At 38.7% G+C, this 14,441-nt stretch overlaps 1 protein-coding gene across 1 annotated transcript in view; it reads right to left on the bottom strand.

Annotated features, from left to right (window-relative positions):
- The window catches only part of IDUA (alpha-L-iduronidase), an 82,337-nt gene that overhangs the window by 36,450 nt on the left and 31,446 nt on the right, over positions 1-14,441 (bottom strand). The window contains exons 3-5 of the mRNA XM_070742305.1: positions 11,539-11,621; positions 3,240-3,347; positions 1,892-1,987 (exon numbers count right to left, since the gene is read on the bottom strand). Of these exons, the coding sequence (XP_070598406.1) occupies positions 1,892-1,987; positions 3,240-3,347; positions 11,539-11,621 (287 nt within the window). The remainder of the gene's footprint in view (positions 1-1,891; positions 1,988-3,239; positions 3,348-11,538; positions 11,622-14,441) is intronic.

Raw genomic sequence — 14,441 nt, 5'->3', positions numbered from 1 at the left:
CAACAGCCCCTAAGCTGGCACACCCTGGGGCTGCGCAGCCCACAAAGTGCAAGTCAATCTGAGCATTGTAACTGCTGGCCCCGCCCTTCAAACAGCAGGCGGAGGCAGAAGTGCAGGGGACACATGATCCAGCCCCCACCCCCACCCCGATATGCCAGCTGCCACATCACAGCTGCGGGAAGCAAACAAAGAAACATAGAAGACTGGCGGCAGAAAAAGACCTCATGATCCATCTAGTCTGCCCTTATACTATTTCCTGTATTTTATCTTACAATGGATATATGTTTATCCCAGGCATGTTTAAATTCAGTTACTGTGGATTTATCTACCACGTCTGCTGGAAGTTTGTTCCAAGGATCTACTACTCTTTCAGTAAAATAATATTTTCTCATGATGCTTTTGATCTTTCCCCCAACTAACTTCAGATTGTGTCCCCTTGTTCGTGTGTTCACTTTCCTATTAAAAACACTTCCCTCCTGAACCTTATTTAACCCTTTAACATATTTAAATGTTTCGATCATGTCCCCCCTTTTCCTTCTGTCCTCCAGACTATACAAATTGAGTTCATTAAGTCTTTCCTGATACGTTTTATGCTTAAGACCTTCCACCATTCCTGTAGCCCGTCTTTGGACCCGTTCAATTTTGTTGAAGAGAGAGGATGGGATGGAGCGGGTGCTTAGTAGCACGGTTTATAGTACACACAGTTTTTAAGTGAACCAGGCCTCCCCATTGACTTTGCTTGTCAGAAGGTCACAACTGACATACAGTAACTATGCGCCAATTCCAGCTGTTTGAATTTTGATCACGAGATCCATGGGGATACTGCAACAATCGTAAATATGAAAAATAGTCACAAGTTAATTTTGCCAGCATCGTTGCAACTTCGAATGGTCGCTAATGAAAGGTTGTTAAGTTTGATCAAAGAACAACAACTGTGGCTAGGCTGAGCCTTATATCTGAAGGCAGTGTAGATCAGTGTAGATCATATCTGAAGGCAGTGTAGAAGAAAATATCCTTTTGGACATACTGACCAACATTGAAGTAAAGTTTGTTGAACTGATTTTAACTTTTGGTGATTTGATGGCAAGTTCCTATACCTACTTTAAAAATTCATCACTTTCTTCTTCAGAGATAGTTTTTCAACTTTGTAGTCTAGGTATAAGCTTTGGGCATTCCCAGTGATTTCTCATTCAAGTACTAACAAGCTTGGCCTTACTAAACCTTTTTGGGATCACCTAAGGTCAGCTAGGAGCTGCTGTGTCTGTGCGCAGCAGTGTGCAACAATTGAGGGGGAAATATTTTCTTCCACTTTTTTCGACAAGGCAACTGTAAAATCTCAAGCATTTCATGCACAACAATTAGCACCTCTTTTTGGGGACAGTTTTAAGATTTTAGAAGTTGAGAAAAGTTTCCCAAATGGGACTAGGGTGCTCCAGAAAGTGATGCATTATAATTTCCAGCAAACTTTATGGGATAACTATTTCTGTTTTTGTTTATTTACCTGATAAAATCAAATCCACATTCTTAACATTATTTGAAGAGCAAGGTGAGCATCATATCAACTAGGTTATTGCCCAGGGAATGTTATTTAGTCTTTTATAACCATTTTAATTATGCATATATTACTTGACTTAACTTTTCTTTATTTTATTTTATTAAGTCAAGTAATATATGCATAATTAAAATGGTTGTAAAAGACTAAATAACATTCCCTGGGCAATAACCTAGCTACGGAAGATGGCAAAACCAATATCTCTTTGATATTAAGTCTAGTTTTACAAGATCTAAAATGAGCAACATTTTCCTTGCTTGCATCTAATGTCTTCTTGGAATTCTTTCCATCTTATTCACAATCTTTTTTTTAAAAAGAGGGGGATTTAAATCAGCTTACCATTTACAGTCATTGATACATTGTCAAAATCATGTTGATCTGGTTCGTTCCAGGTCTCAAAATTCCACTTAGAAACATGTTCCAATCCATACCTCTCTGGAAACCAAAAGCAGAGTTAGTATATTAAAACTCATTCATTAGGCTATGAGGAAAATCTCAAGTGAAGAACTCTTGGGCCAAATAATTCCACATTAGTAGACTTTGCCTTTAAAAGATATGCACGGACGATCAATCTGGTATATGAAAGATTTAAGGTAATTTATTCCACAAAGGAGGGAGAGAGTCCCTGAGGATTCTACACCGCTAATCATTGCTGACTTCAGGGGGTGGTGCTCATCTCTGTTTCAAGGCCATTGAAACTGTTCCCACCAAAGTGGTACCTATTTATCTACTTGTGTTTGTGTGCTGTTGAACTGCTCGGTTGGCAAGAGCTGGGGCGAGAATGAGAGCTCACCCTATCACATGGAGCTTATGTCTCAAACCTAATCTGCTGGCTTTCCAGTTGACAAGTCCAGCGCTTTAACCCCTGAGCCACCACACCACATATTTATTCCACAGTAGGGTCCCAAATTTGTCTACATAGGAGAATACAACCAAGGAACCTCTGAAGTGGATGCAATTTTCCCAAAGGCATGCACATACTTGCTGTAGCCCTTCATGGATCTGTTGCTGAATTGTAATGTGTAATGTAAAAGAAAAGGAAATAACCATATTAATTGTGTTGAATTAATAGAGTTCAAATATGTATAGTATGTTCCTTGGCATAGTGCTTAAAGTCCAAGTGTGATCCTCAGCCCAAAGCTGATATAATGGTACCTCATCTTATGAACGCCCCTTCTAACGAACTTTTCGAGATACGAACCCAGTGTTTAAGATTTTTTTGCCTCTTCTTCCGAACTATTTTCACCTTACGAACCCAAGCCGCTGCTGCTGGGATGAAGGGGTTTCTTCCCCCCCCCCTTTTTTGAAGAAAGAAAAGGGAGGGGCGGCTTGGAAGGGGAAAGACTTTGCATTAACAAAAGTAGGAGAACAGCTTGCTTGCAGAGGCACTGAAAGGGTATCTTTTGAAGAAAGAAAGGGGAGGGGCGCCCCCCTTGCCTTTCTTCCTTCCCATTCACCCTTTAGCCTAGTCTTGCTTCTTTCACCCGCCCCCTTTAGCTGCTCCTCCCTGCCCTCTGTTCGCCTCCCTTCTAAAGTTTGGGATTTTCCTGAAGGATTTGCACCTCCTGGAACCAATTAAGTTCGTATCATGAGGTACCACTGTATATCCCTGTGGTAGATCCATTTAAAGTAACAATAAAGTTCTGTTCAGTTCTGTTCTTTAATGTTTACACCAACGTTAACTCACCTATATATCTTTTGGCTAATTGTACAATCAGGTTCTTCCACTCTACCACTTGCTTTTTATCATCAAAGTCAGTGAAGTATCCTGAAGGACTTCCCATCAATTCAAAACCTTCATTTAAGATAAAAACAAAGGCAAAATAATTCAATCAATCAAGAACTGATAGCAGTTTTGAATTTTTCAGTATAAGTCTGCTTTAGTCCTCACTTGTGAACTGAAGTTAATATCCAAAGAATAAGGGAACCAATCTCATTTAGAGTGTGTGTAAAGCAGGAAAGGACCTCTGTAGCTAATAATATATGATAACAGACAAATAAGCCAATTAAATTCCTAAAAATGCAAATCCTCTACTGGATACATTTGAAAAATGCACTTCAGATTTCAAGCCATAATTATAGCCATGTGCACTCTTGCCAATCATTTAAACCATATTAATTTAATTATTGATTTTCAGATGAACAAGACAGGCCAGTGAGAATATTCTTGAAGTATTCATCCACTATAATACAATATGTAGTATTTTATACAGTACTTTTTTCATAGCTTTCCACTTGTTTTCCAAATCCTTATAAAAGTTCTCTGGGATGAATACATTCTGGTTCTATTAGCCCTTTATTAGAGTTAGAACAAGAAATGGGTTGAGGTGTATTTACTGTTCATGGCTCAACTGAGAATTTATCAAGGAATTGCCCGACTATTTTAATCAGTACCCTCTAAATTTCCTTCTGATGTGCATACTTAAAATGGCACTGAGAAACTGAGGTACAAAACAATTTGAGAAATCTTTTGTAAAGTTCTACAGTGATACCTCATCTTACAAACGCCTCATCATACAAACTTTTCGAGATACAAACCCGGGGTTTAAGATTTTTTTGCCTCTTCTTACAAACTATTTTCACCTTACAAACCCACCACCGCCGCTGGGATGCCCCGCCTCCGGACTTCCGTTGCCAGCGAAGCACCCATTTTTGCGATGCTGGGATTCCCCTGAGGCTCCTCTCCATGGGAAACCCCACCTCCGGACTTCCGTTGCCAGTGAAGCACTTGTTTTTGCGATGCTGGGATTCCCCTTAAAACTTTCGTAAACTTCTTAAAACCTACCTCTGCCGTCAGGCATGGGGGAACTAAAACATCTCCCCCTTGCCCATGTTGTTTTGCCGTTTGATTGATTGTGTGCTTGTTTTTTATATATATTGGGATTGTTTTATGAATTTCTTAACTTAAAATTGTAATTGGATTGGGGGGCATTGGATTTTGTCACTATGTACTGTTTTTACTATTGTTGTGAGCCGCCCCGAGTCTGCGGAGAGGGGCGGCATATAAATCCAATAAATCTAATCTAATCTAATCCCCTGCTGGGAAAAACACAGAAGTCCAGAGGTGGGGTTTCCTATGGAGGGGAACCTCAGGGGAATCCCAGCAGCGCAAAAACGGGCGCTTTGGCTGGCAAAAGGGGTGAATTTTGGGCTTGCACACATTAATCGCTTTTCCATTGATTCCTATGGGAAACATTGTTTCGTCTTACAAACTTTTCACCTTAAGAACCTCATCCCGTTTGTAAGTTTGTAAGGCAAGGTATCACTGTATTTGGGAGGTTAAGTGGGCAAGTCTGTTCAAACATTCTTTTAGTTCAGAGATGCCATATTTTTCGGAATATAAAACGCACCTCCCTTCCCCCAAAGGAGGCTGAAACTTTGGGTGCATGTTATACTCTGAATGTAGCTTTCTTTGAAGCTTTTGTTCCAGTCCTAACGAGGGGCTAACGATCTTCCTGGCTTGCAGGCTTGTTTTCATTGCTACTCCAAAGAAAGTTTTTTTTCCCAGCCCTAAGTCGTTACAGGCTTGTTTTCATTGCTATTCCCTTCGAAGAAGATTATTTTTCAGCGGATAATAAAATGTGCTGAAACTGACCAGACTAAGGATGCTAGATAGCTGGAGGTAGATTTCCCCCCCTATTTTCCATCTCCAAAACTAAGATGTGTCTTATACTCCAGTGAGTCTTATATTCCGAAAAATACTGTTGTTGTTGTTGTTGTTGTTGTTGTTGTTGTTATTATTATTATTATTATTATTATTTAGATTTGTATGCCACCCCTCTCCGTAGATTCGGAGCGGCTCACAATAGTGATAAAAACAATACATGGTAACAAATCTAATAATTAAAATCTAAAATAACAGTTTTACATTAAAAAGTCTAAAAAGAAAAAAAACCTCAATAGATAAGATACATACACACAGTCATATCATGCACAAAATTACATAGGCAAGGGGGGGATGTCTCAGTTCTCCCAAGCCTGACGACAGAGGTGGGTTGGGCTATGCAGATAGTCCTTGACTTACAACCATTTGTTTAATGGCTGTTGAAAATTACAATGGCACTGACTTATGACTAGACCTCACATTGACCACCACTGCAGCATGCCCACAGTTATGTGATCAAAATTTGGAAGCTTGGTAACCGGCATGCCTGCGGCATTCAGAGATCATATGACTGCCATATTCCAGCTGGCTTTCCTCAAACTAAGTGAACGACAAACACCTTGATTAGCAATGGAAATTCTGTTCCCAATTTTGTCATTGTTTTTCTTTGGGGGGGGGGGGTAATTTTTCTTCTCCAATCACATGTACAGAAAAAAAGATACCATTAATTTTAAGTTACATTACAATATATCATTTTTGCAATTTCGGTATACAGTATATAGATTAACCAACGCCACATCCTTACCATTTGACATCTGAACAAAAAATAATTATTCCAATTCCTTATACGATAAGAAAGAAAAAAAAACCTGTTAGCCAATATACATTTTAGGCTGTTGCTATTCTTAATCACATCAAATTAATTAGATCATAATGGGTTGGAAAGAATCTATAAAATGCACATTACAGAACTGGTACTGGTACATGGTGGATCACATTCATTTTGAAATCATGAAAATAAGATTAAACAATTTTGATGAAAATAAATTGGAGAAGCTGATGGCATGATGGAATAAGGTGAAAGGTAATATGCTGAGTAGAATCTGTGACGAAAATGTAAAAAATAAACTCCAATCACTCTTTTAATAATAACAAATGCAAAGTAGAGCTAAGGAAATTAAATATACTGTATACAGGTATATAAACTAGTAAATATTTGAACCCCCTGCAATTGGTGATGGTGATGATGGGATTGTCAGTTGGGTGATGGGCACATGCACTGTGCACCGTTTTATGTTTGTTTTATGTAACTCACTACTCACAGTCACTCATGCCCTCATCACCTCGAGGTTCGACTACTGTAATGCTCTCTACATGGGGCTACCTTTGAAAAGTGTTCGGAAACTTCAGATCGTGCAAAATGCAGCTGCGAGAGCAGTCATGGGCTTACCTAGGTATGCCCATGTTTCACCATCACTCCGCAGTCTGCATTGGCTGCCGATCAGTTTCCGGTCACAATTCAAAGTGTTGGTTATGACCTTTAAAGCCCTTCATGGCATTGGACCAGAATATCTCCAAGACCGCCTCCTGCCGCACGAATCCCAGCGACCGATTAGGTCCCACAGAGTGGGCCTACTCCGGGTCCCGTCAACTAAACAATGTCGGTTGGCGGGCCCCAGGGGAAGAGCCTTCTCTGTGGCGGCACCGGCCCTCTGGAACCAACTCCCCCCGGAGATTAGAACTGCCCCTACTCTTCCTGCCTTCCGTAAACTCCTTAAAACCCACCTCTGCCGTCAGGCATGGGGGAACTGAAACATCTCCCCCGGGCACGTTTAACTTATGCATGGTGTGTCTGTGTGTGTGTCTGTTAGTATCTGGGTTTTTTAAAAATATTTAAATATCTTAAATCTGTCTGATTACTATGATTTGTTTTACATGCTGTGAGCCGCCCCGAGTCTTCGGAGAGGGGCGGCATACAAATCCAAGTAATAAATAAATAATAAATAAACTTTATGTGCAAAACCAATAAAAATATTTTTTTTTAAAAAAAGATCATAATGTTTTAATTTTCTCAATATCTCCTCCAGGACTACCTATATCTATACTACTCACATTGCAAGTGGAGATTAGATTAGATTTATTGGATTTATATGCCGCCCCTCTCCGCAAACTCTTATGATAGTGTCAATTCCCACTTCTTCTTCTTTTTTTAAGCCACTTCATTTGAAAGAAACTTCATGCATGGTGCAGATACTGGTTTTATTTTCCCACTGAAAAGTAGACCTCAAAATTGCTTTAAGGAAGGCATTATTTCCTCATTACTTTTTTATTTTTACAAAGAGCACAAAAAAGTCACAGCTTTGCAACAATCACATTCTTTGCCAGCAAGTTCATATAGCTTGTTAACCTTCAATAGAAGTTGTTTCTTTTTGGTTTAGCCTGCTGTGTGAACTCAGCCCAATGATTTTTTAAAAAATAGCCAGCTAAAGAAGCCATCTCCTTTACCTTCTTCACTTCAAGTAAAGGAACTTTGGTAGAGATGTTAAGAAGAACTTAGAAGAGTAGCCAACACTTGGAATTGAAAAAAAAAGGCTTTAAGAGCTCTGCCCCATTTTGTGTGTGTGTGCTGATAGGCATGTGTGGAATTTTGAGAACAGAAGGGCATTCCCGCAAGGGATATCATAACCAGACTGCTAAGCAGTCTCTCCTACACAATAAATGCTCCAGTGTTCCTGATTCTTTTTATTCTCTTCTAACTAGGCTCAATGAGCTAGCGGTACTTGAAAACACTTGTAAGTAGTTCACAAGCTTCTTAACAAACAGGAAGCAGCAGGCGAAGCTAAGCAGAATCACACCAGATTTATTTATTTATTGGATTTATTTGCCGCCCCTCTCCGAGGACTCGTACAATTAGCATAGGGACACACACCCACACCCAAGACTGTGTGCTCTCTCCACTTCTCTCTACACACCAATGACTGCATCTCCAATGATCCATCTGTTAAACTACTAAAGTTCGCAGATGAAGCAACAGTAATTGGTCTCATTCGAGACAACGATGAATCTACACACAAAGGGGAGGTTGAACAACTAACCTTGTGGGGTGACCGGAACAATTTGGAACTGAACACATTCAAAACTATAGAAATGGTGGTAGACGTTTAGAGAAACCCATATTTCTATCTCTTCCAATACTAGACAACCTAGTATCAACAGTAGAGACCTTCCAATTTCTAGCTTCTACCATGTCGCAAGATCTAAAATGGACACCTAACATCAAAAACATAAGAATGTTCTTTTTGTGCCAACTCAGAAAGCTCAAACTGGAAGTGTGAGTCTGTCATCTGCACCTCTATAACTGTCTGGTTTGGTTCTGCAACCCAACAAGACAAACACATACTTCAGAGGATAATTAGGACTGCAGAAAAAAAAATGGTTACCAACCCGCCTTCCATTGAGGACCTGCAAACTGCATGAGTCAAAAAGAGGGTTGGGAAAATATTTACAGACATATCCTGGCCACAAACTGCTTCAACTCCTACCCTCAAAACCATGCTGCAGAGCTAGAACAATTAGGCACAAGAACAGTTTTTTCCAAAACGCCATCACTCTGCTAAACAAATAATTCCCTCAACACCATCCAACTATTTTCTAAATCTGCCCTACTATTAATCTTCTCATCGTTCTCATCACCCATCTCCTCCCACAAATTACTGTATGTCTGTAACTTTGTTGCTTGTATCCTTACGATTTATATTGACTGGTTCCTAATATGATTTGATTGCTTATTTATACTCAGATTATCATTAAGTGTTGTACCTTCTGATTCTTGACAAACGTTTCTTTTATGTACACTGAGAGCATGTGCACCAAGACAAATTCCTTGTGTGTCCAATCACGCCTGACCAATAAAAATGCAATTCAATTCAATTCTTTTTTCCTTCCTTCCTTCCCTCTCTCTCTCCTTCCTCTTTTCCAAAGCATTAGACTGCTTTTCAAACAGGCAAAGTGATGAGAAAAGGCTGAAACTGATTTTTATGTATTTCTCCCAAAAATTATTTTCTTCCACTAATTGTTTTTTTTTTTTTTTAAATTTTTTTATTGATTTTTAACAATTTAACATCACACAACATAAAACAGTGCGTAACACTAATTGTTTGTTTTATTGGGTATTTGATTATAATGCACCACCAGTCTCCCTGATTTAGTGGTGTTATAAGATAGTATTATCATCACCTAAGGCAGGTGCAGCCAAGGCAGTTTTAGAAATAACAAGCCAGAAATTGTTTCAAAATTAAAATTGCTTTACTGTAATCTAAGTTTACAAGTTCATTCACAAACAAACACAAATGTGTGCGCATGTGTATGTATAAAAAAATAAAAATCAGGGAGACTGGCAGGTGTCGTGAAAACTGTAAGCCAACAAATTGCCTAATCTATGATATTACGTAAAACAGTTTCAGATGAACAAGAGTAATACTTAACACCAGTGTAAAAGCACAGAGCAGGAGCCTCTAGCATTAAAAGACACAAGCGATGAAGCCAGAGTATATACAGATAGTCCCCAAGTATGAACAAAATTGAGCTCAAAATTTATGTCGATGAGTGAGACATTTGTTGTGGGTTTTGCCCCATTTTACAACCTTTCTTGCTATTGCAGTTCTTAAGGTAGCAACATGGTCATTAAGTGAATCTGGCTTCCCCACTGACTTTGCTTGTCAGAAAGCCTCAAAAGGTGATCATGTCACCTTGGGACACAGAAATGGTCATAAATATGAACTAGTCATAAGTCACTTTTTTCAGTGTCTTTGTACCTTCAAATGGTCACTAAATGAACTGTTGTAAGTTGAGAACTACTTGTATTAAATGCAGTTAAAATGAGGCTACAGGTTTTTTTTAATTGATTCAGTAATCTGAATAGAATTCTACATCAATTGAAAGATTAGATGGGTCCCATAACGATCTCCAAAAAGAGAGTGGTATAACAAGAGCATTGCATTTTTCTTCTAATAACAACAGGTAGTTGCAGTCTCTCTGTTTCTGAAAATGTCGGCTAAATATGAAATACACAAACATCCACGGGCATTAGATAAGGTGCCCATTAGAGTATTGTATTTTTGGAGTATAAGACGCATCTAGATTTTAGAGGAACAAGGAAAAAAGTATTCTGAACCAAATGGTGTAGTAATATATTATTTAATAAAACACCAGTGTAGCAGAATACTTTTTACAAATATGTATACTTTTTACAACCATGTATACTTGTTACAAACCTCAAAGCTTTAAGACTAGTGGACTTCAACTCCCGGAATGCCTCTTCCGGTCATGCTAGCTCAGGAGTGGAAGTTGTGTGCTTGTTTTTTATATACTGTATTGGGGTTTCTTTTTTGGATTTTTTAACCTAAAACTGTAATTTAGATTGCTAAATATTAGATTTGTTACTATGTACTGTTTTTTTACCATTGTTGTGATCCGCCCCGAGTCTGGGGAGAGGGGCGGCATATAAATCCAATAAATGTAATCTAATCTAATCTGAAGTCCACAAGTCTTAAACTTGCCAAGTTTGAATACCCGCACATCCCAGTCCCTAACCCAGGGGCCTTCAAACCTGACAGCCTTAAGACTAGTGAATTTCAACTTCCAAAGCTTCCTCCACCAATCATGCTAGATGGGGTAATTAGAAGGCAGAACAAGCCCCATTTTTGTGAAAAACAGGCTGTTTTTTTCACAAAATGGAAGCATTTTTGCCTTCTCTCAGTCCCCAGGAACTCTCTGCGGGTTCCCCAGACCCTTTCCCCACCCCATTTTTATGAAAAAGCAGGCAAAAAACAGTCCATTTTTTTTGTGTGCAAAAACAGGGACATTTTTTCCATTCCCCAGCACTCAAGAGCTCCCTGCAGGCTCCCCAGACCCTTTCCCCACCCCATTTTTTGTGAAAAATGACCTATGTTTTGCAAAAACAGGAGCGTTTTTGCCATTCTCCAGTACTCCAGAGCTCTCTGCAAGGGGTGGGGGGCTTCAGAACAGCAAAAAATGGCTGCATTCGGTGTATAAGACACACCGACATTTCCACCCTATGTATATGTCTATCCAGCTATGGATTTTCCTTGGATCAGATATAAAACAATAATTGATCGGCTGTGTAGAGTATAAGCACTTGAATGCTAATATTATTTGCAAAGGCTGTGTAACTTCCAACTGCCCTTTGTCCTTAAGGAAATGTAAAAATAGCCATCAGATATGGTGGAAGTTTAACTTCTGGAATTGCAACATTTGCTTGTTAATTTTTTGTAGTTGTCAAGCTAAGCAAATGATTGCACCTAACTCCAAATATCTTAAACATTGTAAAACAGAGCTATGAATTGGCTGGTTTTATATTTACCAGGACGTAGCTTGTTTTCCCAAAGAAGGTTCATAAAGTTATCCAGGTTTGTGAAATTGTAGTGAAGTGTCCCATTTATCACCCTGAAAAAGAAATTGCAGGTCTTTATATTTATATATTTATATTTATATTTTATTAGATTTGTATGCCGCCCCTCTCCGTAGACTCAAGGCGGCTAACAACAATAATAAAACAGCATATGACAAATCTAATGTTTAAAATAACTAAAAACCCTTATTAAAAAACCAAACATACACACAAACAAACATACCATGCATAAATTGTATAGGCCTGGGGGGAAAGGAATATCTCAATTCCCCCATGCCTGACGACAGATGCTTGAACCGAAAGTTATTTTCCCCCCAAGTATAATTTCCCAAACTTTTCTTTGATAAGATAAAGGAGCAGAAAACTGATTTACAATTTTATAATAATGAATCTCAATTTGCAATAGAATAGAGTCTATGCAACTGTATATCCCAGATGAACTTTCCATATAGATACATCAACCAAATGAATTGACTTAAGCAGAAAAAGATGAACTGGATTTAAAAAAATATATACCCCACACATTAGCCTTCTTTCACTTGGTGCATTCAAAGATATTTACACCACTAGAATTAGTTCAATCCAAATTTATTAGAGCAATTCTCCAGATGCCACGTTGCGTCTCAAACGCACTTCTGCGCCTGGAGACTAGACTGATAAAAGTCGAAGGAAGAATCTGTATAGCGTCTCTAAATATGTGGTTAAAGCTTAATTTTTTTCCGCAAGGTCTTGTTCCGTTAATCCTTCACGATGAATTTTCCTCCTCATGGATTAAGGCCATCGAGTACAATCTTCACAAATTAGGCTTCTCCCCAGATTTAATACTAGAGATGAACTATGATCTAGCAGGACAGACCTTGCGACAAAGGGTGGAGGACATCGAGAGGCAGGAGGACTTAGGTAGAGTTCCGCTGTTTCTGGCCCCAGATGCCACTAGATATGTTGTGGCTCCTGCAAGATACCTAGGACAGCTGGAGTCAGCAAGCCATCGAAAGGCATTTGCTCTTGTACAGTGCCGTGCGCTTCCATCCGACGTTTTGTACGGAAGTACAAGGGAACTCCAGCCACTGAAAGATTTTGCCCTTGTGACTCAGGAGAGGTGGGGACTGAGGGACACATGCTCCTGAGATGCTCCTTCTACAATGACATTAGGAGAAAGCATATTTTACCACTTATTGCGGGATATCCTGGCCGCTTGGACGTTGGCTATCTCCGGTGGCTGCTTGGGGATGAGCAGGCCAGGATTACGGCACAGGTGGCCAGATTCTGCGTGGCAGCAGCGGGGATTCATCGCAAATGTGTGCCTTCATAGCGAAATATGTACATCTCTTGTATAGTTAGGATGGGTCAATCTTGGTTGCTCAGCCAAAAGTCCTGTTTCCTGTTCTTTTTCCTTTTAATTATTATTAATATTATATTGATGGTCTTTGACCATAAATAAAAATGTTTATTTTATTTATTTTCAAAGATATTCAATTATAACTCTAGAATTTGAAGCCAGCATGAGAAGGCTGATAGACAGATACAGAGCTTTCTAAATGCTGACTGCAAACAAAATGAGATGTTACATGTCTGAAACATATCTATGTTCACAGACATACAAATATTATTTGGAAACTTTAAGTTCTGACATTGTTTGATTTCTATTAAAAATATCTCATTACTGAGCTTGCCTCTTACGATATAAGGCCCTAAGATTTTTTTTCTTATTTAAGAAAAACCAAAGTTGTTGGAGCCTAGATTTCATGAAAGTATTCAAACTGGTATACAGGAATCACTTTTGGTTAATTTATTAAGCAAATATGCTTAGTTCGCATTCTATGGTAAAATTCATCTTTACAATAGAATAGTTTAGATTGATTAACTGCATACCAGCCATGTGTTGTGTTAAACGGCATTAAACCTCTCACATGTAAACAAATATTGAAATTTTTATCAGTTGAATTCATCTCTAAGTGACATGCAGACCATAAAGTAAATGTATTATATTGAAGAAATGTGAAACAAACTTCAGACTACATAGCAACATACGGTGAACAAAAATTATCATTGCCATCTTTATTCCCCCAATCAACCAAATGTTTAAAATCTACATATGGATGTGGCTAAAGACACACTGTTCTCTGGATATGAGAGCAATAATGAGCTGGACCCTCACTCAATCAAGATTGAAATAAACTGCTGAAATCAGTAGTGTGAATTAATCATGACTCTAATTGATAATCATGAATCTAAATTTGGATCAGATTAAATTATCATCATACAGTATATTTGAAATATACACATGGAACTGGTTCGCACATGACACAGTTCATTTATAATAGAACCCAAACTATTTTGGACAGATGACAATTCCTTTGTATGTTAAAAAAAAACCCAAGTTATATAATAGTGATATATACATGGAAGGAGTTATATAACAAGGAATTATACATGGGAGGGGGAGGAGGAAGAGGTGGTAGTCTTGAGCTTGTAAGGCAGAAGTCTTCAAACTTGGCAACTTTAAGACTTGTGGACTAACTCCCAATTCTGGAATTGAAATCCACAAGTCTTAAAGTTGCCATGTTTGAAGACCTCTGTTCTAAGGAGACTTTGATCTTGTACTTGGTTGGGCCAAGCTCTCCAGGACCAAGGACAGCTCCATAAAGAAAAACATTCCAACCAACCTTGAAGCTGGTTGCTGGATGAATGTGTGAGCCCCTTCAAATGTCATTACAATAAGCAACAGCAAGACTTCAATGTTCCCAGCCAGTTTTGGGTTTTTTTATCAGTCTAGTTAGAAAAATCTCATGGACTGAAAAATATAAATTCCAAATTCTGGTAGGCTAAACTTCCGTTCCTCAAACCCACTCCTC

This window comes from Erythrolamprus reginae, chromosome 2 (assembly GCF_031021105.1).
Source record: "Erythrolamprus reginae isolate rEryReg1 chromosome 2, rEryReg1.hap1, whole genome shotgun sequence".
Lineage (NCBI taxonomy): Eukaryota > Metazoa > Chordata > Lepidosauria > Squamata > Dipsadidae > Erythrolamprus > Erythrolamprus reginae.
This window is presented reverse-complemented; position numbering and strand designations above follow the sequence as displayed.